The 15,024-nt window shown below is 39.3% G+C and overlaps 2 protein-coding genes across 3 annotated transcripts in view; both read left to right on the forward strand.

Moving 5' to 3' along the window:
- Window positions 1-3,202, forward strand: part of LOC137656494 (circumsporozoite protein-like) — a 10,340-nt gene extending 7,138 nt beyond the window's left edge. The window contains exons 2-3 of the mRNA XM_068390669.1: window positions 1-353; window positions 2,000-3,202. The exon at window positions 1-353 is cut by the window's left edge and continues 309 nt beyond it. Of these exons, the coding sequence (XP_068246770.1) occupies window positions 1-353; window positions 2,000-3,172 (1,526 nt within the window). The 3' untranslated portion in view covers window positions 3,173-3,202. The remainder of the gene's footprint in view (window positions 354-1,999) is intronic.
- A 4,613-nt stretch (window positions 3,203-7,815) lies between these two features.
- LOC137656871 (uncharacterized) overlaps window positions 7,816-15,024 on the forward strand; it is a 99,996-nt gene continuing 92,787 nt past the window's right edge. The window contains exon 1 of one of the 2 annotated variants that reach the window (XM_068391240.1): window positions 7,816-8,016. In XM_068391240.1, the coding sequence (XP_068247341.1) occupies window positions 8,014-8,016 (3 nt within the window). In that variant the 5' untranslated portion in view covers window positions 7,816-8,013. The remainder of the gene's footprint in view (window positions 8,017-15,024) is intronic. The other variant, XM_068391239.1, reaches the window with a different exon arrangement.

The following is a 15,024-nucleotide window of genomic DNA, read 5'->3' on the forward strand; positions in this document are numbered from 1 at the left end:
GTGCTCATGGCAATGACAACGGTGCATACACAAACGGCAATGTAGTCAACGGAAACGGTAATGGAGTATACACGAATGGTAACGGCAACGGAATTGCAGTCAACGGCAACGGCGCCTATAGCAATGGCAATGGTAATGGAGCTTACACCAACGGCAACGGCTTCGGAGTTAACGGCATCAATGGAAACGGTTTCGCTGTGAACGGATTAGCAGCCTTGGCCGAAGCCATCCCGGGAGGCGGTGTGCCCGGGCAAGACTACCCCATTTTGGCATCAGTGCCCATCACGGAATTCGTTTGCGACGGTCTCCTTCCTGGGTACTATGCTGATATTTCCTCTGAAGCAAGATGCCAGGTAATTAAATTCGTCTACTGTTTACTTATAAATAAGAGAGAGAGAGAGAGAGAGAGAGAGAGAGAGAGAGAGAGAGAGAGAGAGAGAGAGAGAGAGAGAGAGAGAGAAGTTTTACATTTTAGTTTTTCCTTAGAAATGTAGCCTAGCTTCGATTTACCCAAGATCAAATTCCCCCTGATAAATTCAACTTTCAGATTCCCGTTAGTTTTCCTTATGGAATTTTATCTTGATTTACTTCATGATAAATTCAATTTAAGTGTTTATCTTTCAAAATATACAAGGAAAAATAATTAACAAGTTTTCAAGTTAAATGTTAATCTAAGAAATTATATTACTGTCATAGTTCAATGGCATTTGGTTCTTACAAAAAAACAGCTTTTTTTTTTTTTTTTTTTTTTTTTTTAGCATGTTGTAAGTAGTTGAAGTGTTGCTAAAATTCCAGGCAAAGTTTTTTTTTTTCAGGTGTTCTGCTTTTATGTGGTAAACTGCCTTAAGTTTTTTTTTTCTTTTTAAACTTATCATTTATACTTTACTTTAGATTTAGAAATCTCAAGCTGATCATTGGCAGAAGTGTTAGACAAAAATGTTTGATAAGGTTTAAGAGCATATTTTTGACAAATCCGGAGGCCCTTTTATTTGTTAGGGAGATCAATGTTATATTGATTAGTATGTTCGATAATTATGTGAACTCTTCATCTTTTCTATAATGGTTTGGCTAAAATGTATTAGAAATTTTGACCTAGAGAAAGAACAGCTTCCAAAGGCTATCTTTGGAGGAAATGTAAAATAGTATGCTTCATAATGAGTAGACCATTCAAGGAAGAACAGTAGAATAAGATCATTCAGAATAAAAGTCCATATAAAGAATGACAGCTGCGTAATATAATTCCAAAGACAAAGACCATTCTTTAAAGATAGGTAGAATTACATTCTTCAAACTGTAGAGACTATCATAGGAAAATACACAACAATAGCATCTTTCAGAAGATGGTGAAACCTCTTTGGAAAGCAAGACAGGTTAGACCTAAAAGGTTCGACATAACCCTTCACTCCAAAGACGGGACATGAAAAACAGGAAATGAGGTAGACCTGACTTGAGAATAGAGTCATTCCTATTAAGTCCCTTATTAATCTCAATTGAAATAAAGATATTTGTTTCTCTGTGGGAATATTCAGTGCAAAAAGAAAGGAGGACTGAAGTAATTTTAACAATGTTGCGTAAATGTCACACAAAACTGACGCATGGGTATGTGGTGTGCTCACCTCGTGAAGCAGTTCTCAGGTGCAATGAGTGTGACTGGATTTTAACTATAAAACATATTTTCAGCGACTATAAACTTTCTAAGAGAGTGAGAAAAGTTTTATTGACTTTTTATGGACTCTGAGAATTTCTGTTTTTGGAAATCTAAATATTGTAAGAAGCAGGTTTTTATGTAAGATTTACATTCTATTTACCCCATATTTTTACCAAAGAATTTATCTATATTTTCATCCATATATTCAATGTCTAATTTTACCCTTTGATTTAGCTTTAATATGGATATTTTTCTCCTCGAATTTAATCAGCCCAGCTCTATTAGAGTCGTTTTTGACTCATTGATCTGGTCAGTCTCCTCCTTCGAATAATAATAAATGATCCTCCGCAGGTGTTCCACATCTGCCAGGCGGACGGGAGACTGGACTCCTTCCTGTGCCCCAACGGGACCATCTTCCACCAGCAGTTCTTCGTGTGTGATTGGTATTACAACGTCGACTGCTCCAGCTCGCCTCAGTTCTTCGGCCTCAACGCTGACATTGGCAGAGTCAATGGCAATGGCAATGGTGGTGTCAATGGAAATGGTAATGGAGTTGTCATAGCCAATGGAAATGGCTACACCAACGGTAATGGTGCTGTCAATGGAAATGGCTACACCAACGGTAATGGAAATGGCTACACCAATGGTAATGGTGCTGTCAATGGAAATGGCTACACCAACGGTAATGGTGCTGTCAATGGAAATGGCTACACCAACGGTAATGGTGCTGTCAATGGAAATAGCTACACCAATGGTAATGGTGCTATTAATGGTAATGGAAATGGTTACACCAATGGCAATGGAAATGGCAACGGAAATGGCTACACCAATGGCAACGGAAATGGTTACACCAATGGCAATGGAAATGGTTACAGCAATGGCAATGGAAATGGTTACAGCAATGGCAACGGTAATGGTTACACCAATGGCAATGGTAATGGCAATGGCAACGGCAACGGTAATGGCAATGGAAATGGTTACACCAATGGCAATGGAAATGGCAACGGAAATGGCTACACCAATGGCAACGGAAATGGTTACACCAATGGCAATGGAAATGGTTACACCAATGGCAATGAAAATGGTTACAGCAATGGCAACGGTAATGGCAATGGAAATGGCTACACCAATGGCAATGGAAATGGTTACACCAATGGCAATGGAAATGGCAACGGAAATGGCTACACCAATGGCAACGGAAATAGTTACACCAATGGCAATGGAAATGGCTTCACCAATGGCAACGGTAATGGCAATGGAAATGGCTACACCAATGGCAATGGAAATGGTTACACCAATGGCAATGGAAATGGCAACGGAAAGGGCTACACCAATGGCAATGGAAATGGCTACACCAATGGCAACGGAAATGGCTACACCAATGGTAATGGTGTTATCAACGGCAACGGAAATGGCTACACCAAAAGGAATGGAGCTGCCAACGGAAACGGCTACTCCAATGGGAATGGAAAGAAGAATGGATATCGAAATGGAAAATCAAATGGATACGGATATTCAGGGTGATGACATTGTGGTCATATTTTCCATTTTCTATAGTTGCCATTCTCAGTATATAACTATTTATTCCTCTCTCTCTTCTTCTTCTACGACTAATTTTCTTGCAATTTTACAATTTCTAAAAAATCAAGACTTTTTCCACAAGCTGTTTAGAATTTTCGAATCTTTATTTGTAAACAATTTGCATCTTTTTTTCGAAATGAAAAACGATAACTTTTAGGTTAAGCTTCGAGTCTCGCTGAGGTTTAAGCTTTCGTTCATAGGGAAGCTTAATAAGCCTCGGTATGATATTGACGACTACCATGTTCGATGACCATGGTCTTAGTAACGCCATTTGCTGCAATAATTCAAGCAAATATTAATTAATATTCAAGTGAACAGGAAATAAAAACTTTTATAATTATTATAAGCTTGCAAGCATTCGCACACACACAATATATATATATATATATATATATATATATATATATATATATATATATATATATATATATATATATATATATATATATATATATATATATATATATATATTTATATATATATATATATATATATATATATATATATATATATATATATATATATATATATATATATACTGTATATGTCATAATGTGTTGAGTATGAAAGTGTAAAATTTTGTGAAGTTCATAACACAACTGGTAATGCTTATTGTTACTTGAAAACTTGTTGAGTATGAATAACATCCGTTATTGATTTTGTGAATTTTAAGTCACAAATAAATTATATATATGAATGTTCTTTTCATTATTCCAATATAACTTTGGTTTAGAAAATGCAAAACATGTTTGTATGCACCCCCAATAAATGATTTCGTAAATTCCAGGGCAGGAATATACAATACTACTCTATATGTTTGTCTATATTTTTATAATACAATTTAGATATCAAAATACTTTATCAGTGGCAACAAACAAAACTAGTAAAGGCTAAACACGATGACATCAGCTGCTGATAACAAGAAAGGTTGAGAGTGAGACAAACAGCCAATGGAAAATGACGTGTCCTTGCAATCTTCAACAAATCTCGACAATCTTGTGTAAACAGCCATTTTTTATCTCTAATCGAAAGATATTGATTATAATATCTCTTTGATATCATTAAGATATATTAAAAAAACCTTTGATTCTATAAAGAAGAAAGCATTTCCAAACAGCTAAATCCTGATAAATAGATTGAAATATTATCCATTTTGAAAGTGGACATTTATCGTCTTCTTTGGTGTTAAACTTATATCATTTATTAGAGTCAGACTCGTGATCTATAAAGACACTCGATTGCCTATCCTTTCGGCCTGCATTTTTTAGTAAGAGGACTAAGGAGTAGAGTGAAGTGGACGTCGTGTCTTTCCTTTGTTTGCCAAATGCAATTTTCCTTCAGTAGAAATATGAATTATGATAGCGGCTATGGTGAACCCACTGTGCTTGTAAATCCAATTTGTTTATCATTAGGAATGAGGGACAAATTATATAAAATAATGGAAGAAATTTATGTTACGGTATGCGTCATACTCAGTCCTGTCTTTATGACACCAGATGATTTTGAGTTTCAAAAACTTTATTTCACATTTCATAAAGCATTCTTTATGACAACCGACACTAACAGTTTTTTCTTGTTATTAAGAGGAAGTAAAATTGTATATTGTGAACTAAACTAAATTGGAAGAAATTGAGTAATATATTAGGTTTGCCATGGCAACAGCCACCCGTTGAAATACTACCACTAGAGAGTTACTGGGTCCTTTGGCTGGCCAGACAGTACTACATCGGATCCCTCTCTCTGGTTACTGCTCATTTTTTCTTTGCCTACACTTATACCAAATAGTCTGGCTTATTATTACCACATTCTCCTCTGTTCTCATTCACCTGACAACGCTGAGATTACCAAACAATTCTTCTCTCAAGGGGTTAACTACTGCAATGTAATTGTTCAATGGCTAGCCTCCTCTTCGTAAGGGTAGAAGAGACTCTTTAGCTATGGTAAGCAGCTCTTCTAGGAGAAGGATATTCCAAAATCAAACCTTTATTCTCTTGTCTTAGGTAGTGCCATAGCCTCTGTACCATGGCCTTCCACTGTCTTGGATTAGAGTTCTCTTGCTTGGGGGTACTATCGGGCACGTTGCTTATCTTATCTTGTTTGTCTGAAGTTTTTATAGTTTATATGTGAAGGATCTAATTCAATGTTACTGTTTTTGAAATATTTCATTTTAGTTGTTTATTCTTCTCTTGTAGTTTATTTCTGTACCTTCCTCACTGAGATACTTTTCCGTGTTGGAGCCCCTGGTCTTATAGCATCTTGCTTTTCCAACTATTGTTATAGCTTATCCTGTAATAATAATAATAATAATAATAATAATAATAATAATAATAATAATAATAATAATAATAATAATAATAATAACTAGAGAACAATAGAATTGATGAAGCAATTCTTATAAAGAACTCCTCACACAATTTGCCAATAATTTGCTTTTAGGCATATTGAAACTTTAGAAGATTGGAAATAGAATATTATTGATTATAGGCCTAGAAAGGGACCTAAACTATTTTTAAACCTAGTAACCAGCATTTTACTGACTAGGTTGCCTTGAAATGCCACCTAACCCCTACTTTGCAGGATCGGATGAAAGCTTGCATAAAATCGGGCTGGCTAGCAACCTAGAGTTTTTCATCTTTTCAAAGATAAAATCTATTCACAAAAGTCGTCCTGTGACCTTGAGGTCAAGGTAATTCATATTGCACAGTTTATGTTGTCTCATGACCCTCTACATTTCCACCAAATTTGGTTTAAATCGACCGTGTAGTTTCTGATTTAGCATCTTCGACCATGTGGCAGCTATTTTTTGATGTCGTGATATGTCATAAACTACCGTATAGAATTGACTCAGACTTGCGCATGCACTAGACCATATCCCAAGGTATCTCCAGAAAAAATTTGAAGGCAACTGATACCGCAGTTCTTGAGATTCCGAAGAGTAATCGTTTTAAATGAATTTTGCTTTGTGCATAGGGGCCGCTGTATGCACCTGCATGATTTTCTTGATTTATACTTCCTTCATATTGGTCATACTGAAGCTTAAGTTTGTAAGCAAACACTTTAAAATTAGCTGAGTTATTAGCGATCCAAACCGGATAATAATAATAATAATAATAATAATAATAATAATAATAATAATAATAATAATAATAATAATAATAATAATAATAATAATAATAATAATAATAATAATAATAATAATAATTATATGTAGCGTAAGTAATCAGTAACATTGAAAGCTAACAGATAGTGAAGGAAAATGTATATTTAATTTTCGATGGTAGAAAATGAACTAGTTATTGCCTGCGTTGTATTTACTGTAATCTTAAAATACCTGTTGAGGAATTTCCGGGAGTTCTGATGCAAGAGCCATTGGACTACAATAAGGTATTGAAATTCAGTGATAAGAGTGGGCGAGAAGTGCCTCACGTTGTAAATGTATTGCTTTTGGTAAAGGCTATATTTGTGCAATTATGATGTTAAGACTACCTGAATGAATATTGATGTAAGGAAAGTAGAAAAATAACCATTTATAGGGAGGTAGATATGCTTCGATATTAAGGTAAAATACAGGGTGAAACAAAAAAAAAATCATACTGATATCACTGATTTTAATTGAACAGATACGACTAACAGGAAGAGGTGGCGAACGTCTTCATATTCTTATTCGATTTTTTTTTTTTTTGAGAAAGGAAAGTAAATCTAAATTAGACCACACGATATACACACTTCTTTTTCTTTATTTTTGCATAGAAATATCTTATGCTAATAAACATAAGAATAAATAATAAAGAAGAAATTTTATATAAAAAAAAGCCTATCATTGTGCAACAATAGGCAGAAGGAAGTTGATGTTAGTACAAATATATTTGAATTAGTTTAGTTTCAATAACGTAATCTTTATCTTAGTTTTTTTTCGTAGTTCTGTGCAGTGTAGCCCTAACTGATAAGTAGACTACCGAACATTATTTTATGATGGAGTTGATAATCTGGTATGCTTGATTTTTCTGGTTCGTTCTGTTTTCGTAAATAGATAAATTATTGCCTGTTTAGTAATTCTAATACTGCAATTTTCTCGCTAAATTTTGGAAGCTCAAAGTATCTTCCCCTGTAAGATGTGTGCGTGAATCATCTAATTATATAAACACATATAGAGCCTATGTATGGCTTTGTGCCAGGCGATATGAATCATATTTATAGGGTATTGGAGCATTTTAGCTTTTTAAATCTTTGTCCCCGCTTCCTCTCGTCCAACCCATGATTAAAACTTTTTAAACTTTTATTTTAAGGAGAATATTGCCTCAGAATGGTATTCCTAGTCTCTATGCACTCTGGCATAATGCCTTAGCAACAATATGAACTCCTCTTTTCACAGGAGATTGTAATATTTATGTAGAAAAATTAGTTGATAACCATATCATCGGCTTTGATATGCTGATAAAGATGATAAAAAAAATTGTAACACGATAAACCATAGCAAAAGATAGAGCTTTAGTTAGGATTTTATTCAAACTATAAAATCTTAATCAAATATCATAATTTACCAAAACTTAAGTTTCTTTTACATTTAAAAGAAAAACTCTCTTATCCGAAGGGACGAAGTAGAAAGAAGAAGAATCCTTCAAGCAGATGTCATGTCAACAAAAGTAAACAAAAGGCATTGTTAGCCAAAACCAGGTCGTACGCGTTCCGTACTCGCTGTACGTACTGCACGAAACCTACGTCACAGAGGAAATTGTCACATTAATTCTATTGGGTGTTTCGTAGATGACGAACTTCAATAGAGAATGGTAAGTATTCGTTTGTCGTCAATTATTGGGTATTGGGAAAACCTAAATTAGCCTGTTTGTAGGGTACGAAGTTTGTAATGTTAAGGCCTACTGATGTTCCTTTCTTATTAGATGGGTACCTGTGCAATTGTGCTTAAGAAACCCTGTAATTATTTCGGAAAAAGGGGCTTCTAGTCTAGTTTTAGGCGTTAAACTATTTTGGGTGTCGATATCTGGAAAACCCTTTGTTTTAAGTTGGAAATCCGTCTGAAACACAGGAAGCTACACCAGAAAAAATATATATTTCACAAGGAAAAAAAAGTAGTCATACGATGTAACTTAAGGTTTCCCCTCCTAACTTTGCCTAAGACGCCTCACCTTTACCGAGGGAGGAACTTTATGCATTATTCTCCAAGCATAGGTTATTGGGTTAAAGTGTAAATATTTACATAGCACAATATAACTAATGCAGAAAAGAATGTTCTTGGCTTGTTCATAGATACTCTGAACAATGGAGTTCTACAGTATGTATGATGATGGTCAAGCCCTATAATTCATTCATTTTGGTATTGTTGTATTGTATTACAGGGTGTTATTTTGAACAGAAAATATATGTTTTCCTATAGTAAATAATGTGATTTAACAGAATTTTACCTTCAATTCGACCGCAAACAAACAGATCAACCAATTCGACTAACTTTAAGTTGCCGAAATGGTTGCTGTTATTACAGATGATATGAAGGTGAAAACCGGTTAAATCTCGTTATTTTCTACAGGAAAACATATATTTTCTGTTAAAATTGTTAAATATAATGTCTTTTATTATATATATTTTGTTAAAATACATAAATATAATGACTTATTCAAATTCGGTGTCTCTTAACTCACGTATGTACTGCGAACGGTAACATTAGCAACGTTACCAACGGTAGACAACGTTACCAACGTTGCGGTGATACACAGCGTTACCAACGTTACTGTGCCGAAATTTCACCGGTTTACTAAGTTGCCCGATGTGCTGGGCGTGTCACAAGGCCTTAAGGGCTAGCCTCTCAAAACCATTTGGGAAATTAAGTAGAATACGGCTATATTTTAACAAAATTTATTATAAAAATAATCATCTAATACGAAAGAAATATAAAAAAAATAAACCTTTACTTGACATACAAAGAGACACTTTACTTAATGAACATGTGCGTTACTGAAAAAAAACTATGTCCGCATCGGACTCAAGATTTTGGCAAAATAATTAATCTTTTAGAGAGTTATCACGATAAACGCCTTACCGAGACCTTTTTACGTACTTTACACAATAACACTGATCCCCTGGCACAAGGATCGATGAAATATTTACAGATACAAATTTTACACAACTCTAGCAAGACCTACATGGAAACCGACCTGGGTACACTAGGGTGGGGAGAGAGAACAATTAGAACTTACTGTGGTTGGGGACGTCGGATCAAAGAGGCAGAGCGGGCCTCTGCAACCTCCGACGTCACCTTTTTCCCGCAATTTTTTCTGAACCTAAATTTCTAGATTGGATTGTTTTATCATGTTACAATAGAATGATGTTATATTTCTTAATCTTAAATTACAAGTGGACGATTTCTTTAGTCTCAACGCCTCCCCTACCAGGCGGTTTCTCTTTTTGGTTCTAAACATTCTCGTCTTGAACGACATTCATTCGCCCGCGAGTTCTCTCCTCTCCCTCCAATTTGACGCAATCGTAGGCGGAGTCAAATGGCGGGAATTTTGATTGATCAGGTCGAAATTCCCGACATCCTCCACGCCCCAAATAAGGAGCGATGAAACGTCGGTCAATTGGACAGGGCTGGACTCGGGGTGGGGGGAGTGACTTACTCCGAGACTCTGTTAGGCTCGCTGCGTAGCGCTCCGCAACGACTCGAACAGAGTACGCATAATGTACAACACAGCAATGTTACCCCGGGGCAATAAACACAATCAATAATATACATATAGCCATACAACAGTTCAAATTAGGCAATGGGCCTAGCAATTCTAATGTACTCGTGTATAATACACATAAGGAACAGCAGAAATTAGTGGTAATGTACACATACATATTACAAAATTCAAATGGCAAAGCAAGTAGGCAATGGGCCTAAAACAAACCAAAATAACAATGGGAATGCATACATGACAATTCCAATGCAAAGGCAATTAGGCAATGGGCCTAAGACAATCAGAAAATGGCAAAAATGGCAATGGAAATGCATACATAACAATTCAAATGCAAAGGCAATTAGGCAATGGGCCTAAGACAATCAGAAAATGGCAATGGAAATGCATACATAACAATTCAAAGGCAATTAGGCAATGGGCCTAAGACAATCAGAAAATGGCAATGGAAATGCATACATAACAATTCAAATGCAAAGGCAATTAGGCAATGGGCCTAAGACAATCAGAAAATGCCAATGGAAATGCATACATAACAATTCAAGTTCAGTCTGCTTTAACTCATAATAATCGAGACTTATATAGCGCTGCTACATGCAGGCTGTTACTTGATGGAGTACAAGAGGGAGGGGCTGGTTCTGTGCAACGCTCGGTCTGTACGCACGAGAGACCATCCCGTCCCCGTTCTCCACCCCCTACGCACTTCCAACTTCCGCAGATTCATGCACACCTCACAAACTCCACCCTCCCTACCTCCCAGATAGGACACTCCCCTTTTTCACTCATTGTTTACAGCTACGTTTTATATATCGTCACCTTTCAGCAGACAGTCCATCAGTTCTCGCTGTTTCGCGGCAGCCCTTCTCAATGGGCGTGCAGAACGTCCTTGTGCGTTCGTCTGCTCTGATTCCGTTTCATTTTCACTTCTCTCACTAACTGCATAGTTCTCACCTTTCTCGTCGTTGTCGTCTTTTCCTGTGGCTGGTTGTTGAGTTGTCGTAGCTGGTGCCATATCCTGGTCGTCCCCAGACGTCTCCACTATCCCTGGCATTCCTGCTGTCGAACTGTACGCGCCCTCTTCTCCGTCATCGCCGTCGTCGTCGTCTTCTCCTCCATCATCATCCTCAGAGGGGGCTATTTCTAGGGGAACCAGGTGGCTGACAGCTCGCAGCGACTCGACACCCTCGAACAACACTTTAGCCGAACGCACGACTCCATCGTCGTCAGGATAAGTCTCCACGACACGTCCAAGAGGCCATGTAGCTCTTTTCTTATTTTCTTGTTTAACTAGCACGATGTCTCCGGGGTGTAGCTTGGAGGGTTCCCCGGACCGACAGTCGTGCCGGGCTCTCAAGGCACTCAAGTATTCCCTTCTCCATCGTTCTCGGAACGCCTTCAGTAAATCTGTCAGTCTTATGTAACGATCACGTAGCTTCCGAGAGGTGAAGGTTGTGTCGAGATGGTCGTCCGGCACGATTGGTGCCATGAGGTGGACTTGGTGTCCTCTTAGCAAATGGGAGGGGGTGAGGACTTCATCCTCGCGCTCGTCACCGCTGTACATAAGCGGCCGATTGTTCACCACTGCTTCTGCTTCTTTCACGAGGGTTAGCTCGTGGGCGTCCGGCAGGTACTTCTTTCCGAGGGCTATCTGGAGGGTCCGTTTCGTTACTCCTATCAAACGCTCGAAGAACCCACCTTTCCAAGGTGCACAGGGCGTCTGAAACCGCCACTTTATGCCAGTTTTCCTCAAGAACTGCTGGACTTCATCTTCTTCGTAAAGTCCCTGCAGGAGGTGGCTGGCAGCCTTGAAGGTTTGATGGTTATCGGACATGATGAGCTGCGGGGCACCATGGGTGGCACTAAACCGTCTTAGTGCCAACACGAATTCTTCTGCTTCCAAAGAGGGACAAAAGTCAAGGTACACGGCTCTGCTAGCCATGCAGGTTATGATAAGTATATATCCTGGCCGCGTTTCAGTTTGTATGGCTGCTGTGTGGTCCACTCCGACCGCTGTGAAGGGTTTTGTGAGGGTGATCCTTTCCTTTGGCAGGGGGGTTGGTGGTGGCTGTCTCGTTAGAGGCTGGAAGGCTAGCTTGCATTCGGGGCATTGCCGCACGGTTTGCTTCGCAATGGAACGTAGACCCGCCACCCAACATTTCTGTCGAAAGATACCTATCAGAGTATTCACCCCACAATGCAAATGTAACTGATGTAAATAATTTAAATACATCCTAACTAAATGCCCTTTGGCTGACAAGAGAATTAACTGATCAGTTTCTCCTACGTGGGACACTCGTCCCCTGGTGCAGATGAGATTATCTACTAAAACTAGATTCAACTGTCTGACAAAATTAGCAACTTCACGAGGGGGTCTGACTCCGCCCTCTAAGTAAGCATAAACAGTAGGCAAATAATGTTTTTGCTCTAATTGGACAACAATACTGAACGGATGCCGTTCTATCTTAGTAAACTTTAAAATTAGTCTGACTACTCTCAACAAGAATTGGAACCCTACTTCCCTTTTCAGGATGTCCCAAATCTCGCCTGGGGGGGTAGGACACATCTCCTCCCTTAATTCCTGTACCGCCGCTACTACGTGAGTTTGATGTTGTGGATCTTCCCCCTTGCAAGGAACAGGCTTTCCTGTGGTCCTGAGGAATTCTGGACTGTTCCTCCACAGGGAGTTAGCTTGCAATTGTCGAGCCGTTGCACCTCTGGATAGGATATCGGCAGGGTTCTGATGAGTAGGGACATGGTTCAGACTGAAACTACAAACCTGCTGAATAAAAATAATCTCCGCCACTCTCTTAGAAACAAACACATTTTTATTAGACCTGGCATCGGGAGATGCTACCCATGCCAACGTTACCTTACTGTCGGTCCACATTACTATTTCCCGTGGCTCGATCAGTTCCTTGAGTGTTCTTGCTAGTCTGCTGCCTAACAACAAGGCCAGTAGCTCTAGCTTGGGGATCATCAGTTTGCTCATCCCTTTCGGAGTGATCCAAATTTTGCTAGTAACCAAACTTACCCGTTTGCAATCGTCCCTGGTATATGCCACTGCTCCATATGCCTTACTGCTGGCATCGGTGAACACATGAAGTTCTAAACCCCTTTTTCCTATCGATCTTTGAAAGGTGATGTCGCTCACCGCTTACAAATTACTCAACAATTCACTTGCCTGTTTAGCCCTTTCTTCTCCTAACACATCATCCCAACCTACATTATCCTCCCATAGTTGTTGGAGGAAAAGTTTTCCCTTTACAAATAATGGGCTTATCAAACCTATCGGATCGTAAATGGAGACTAACAGGGAAAGTACCCTACGCTTCGTAGGCACCCATCCCTCCCCCAACTCGCAGATCCTTTTACTTTCTTTCACACACAATCTGTCCACGTCCCGGGCCCATCGCAGCCCGAGCACGTTCACACTCACAGGCTCACTCCACTGTTTCTCGCTATCGAAGGCCAAGTGATTGCTTGCCCACCCTTCCAAGGGCATACCCGCCCCTTTTAAGATGTTATGAACAGACTCATGCTCTTGCCTCATATGTTCTAAATCCTCAAATGTGGCCAGATAGTTATCGACATAAAAAGATTTTACTAAATCTGGGTGGCCTTCCTCTTTAAAATGACAATTTAATATCTGTTGTAGCAAAAATGGACTAGCTGTGATGCCGAACACCACGACTCTAAAGGCGAAGGTAAGCGCTCGACCAGCTGCCTCGCGCCACAGAAATCGTGTGTATTTGGCATCACGAGGATCTAACAAAACACGATGGAATGCTTTACTTATGTCGGCTAACATGGCATATCGGTTCAACCTAAACCTTATGATCAAACTATATGCTACCTCTACCAAATTGGGCCCAGGTAAGAGACATTCATTCAATGACTTACAACCCTTTGACTTTGCCGAGGCATTGAACACGATTCTAAGGGGGGTGGTACGGCTGTCTTTCTAAACTCCAAAGTGTGGCATGTAATAACCTTCCACTATGGGATTTTTCACCTCTGATATAAATCCTGCTTCGATATATTTATCTATCACTCCCTGATATTGTTCAAAATATTTCCTATCCTTTCTGAATTTGGTCTGCAACGACTCTAGCTGGGCCACAGCGTTACGATAATTTGTTTCTGGCCTAGCATCCGACCCGAATGGTAGGCTAACCTGATATCCCTCAGGTTTTCTCACAACGCTTTGCGATACCTTTCGCACGGCCTCGGCCTCGCGAACAGTGTATTGCTCAGATGGGGCGATGCCAACACGGTCTAATCGCCACCACTCGTCTACATCACACAGATATGGCTCGTTCGTGACTCTGCACACTCTCAACGTTCTTACTTGTTCGATCTTTTCCCCTTGGAACAGCCACTGTGGCACCTTCCCGTACGGGGACATACCATCAAGAAAAGATTTATCCCATCTACTTTTTCAACACCTATAATAAAATAGCTAAAATAATCAGCCCCAACTAATATGTGTACGTCCTTCATGGTATCTGATTGGTTTGCTGGATCGGCTAACGTGACTCCCTTGGTCAACAGATGCTGTCTGACCTTTACATAACCCGCGTTATGTATCGGGACGTCCACGTGTTCGTGTGCCACCAACTTCATACGCACGATTCTTTTCCCCATTTCAACCCTGCAACTTACTACATCGTATTGTCCGCTTATTTCCTCGGAACCAAACGGAGCTATATTTAAGGATACTCGTCCCACCACCGGTAGGCCTAATTGACGGGCAATTTTTGCTGAGATGAAGCTCCTCTGGCTTCCTGAGTCGAGAAATAGGCAGACTCGCTTACTACCTTGCCTTAGTTGGATACCTGCCATGGCTGTTGGCAAGATAGTGCATGGGAGGTCCACATCAGACCTCTGCGCGATCTTTGCGCTTGTGCATGGTTTAGATTCTACTTTAACTTTGGATGGACGGGGGGCAGTTTCGTTCTGCGCAGGCGTCGCATTTACTACGGGGCGGGACGTTGTTGATTGACTATTACTACTATGACTAGGGATCGATTGCGGTCTACCCGTATCGCAAATTGCAGTGTGGTGCTTAGCATTACAGTTTCTACAGGAATTTGAAACGGGACATTT

This window comes from Palaemon carinicauda, chromosome 17 (genome assembly GCF_036898095.1).
Source record: "Palaemon carinicauda isolate YSFRI2023 chromosome 17, ASM3689809v2, whole genome shotgun sequence".
In the NCBI taxonomy this organism is placed as follows: Eukaryota; Metazoa; Arthropoda; class Malacostraca; order Decapoda; family Palaemonidae; genus Palaemon; species Palaemon carinicauda.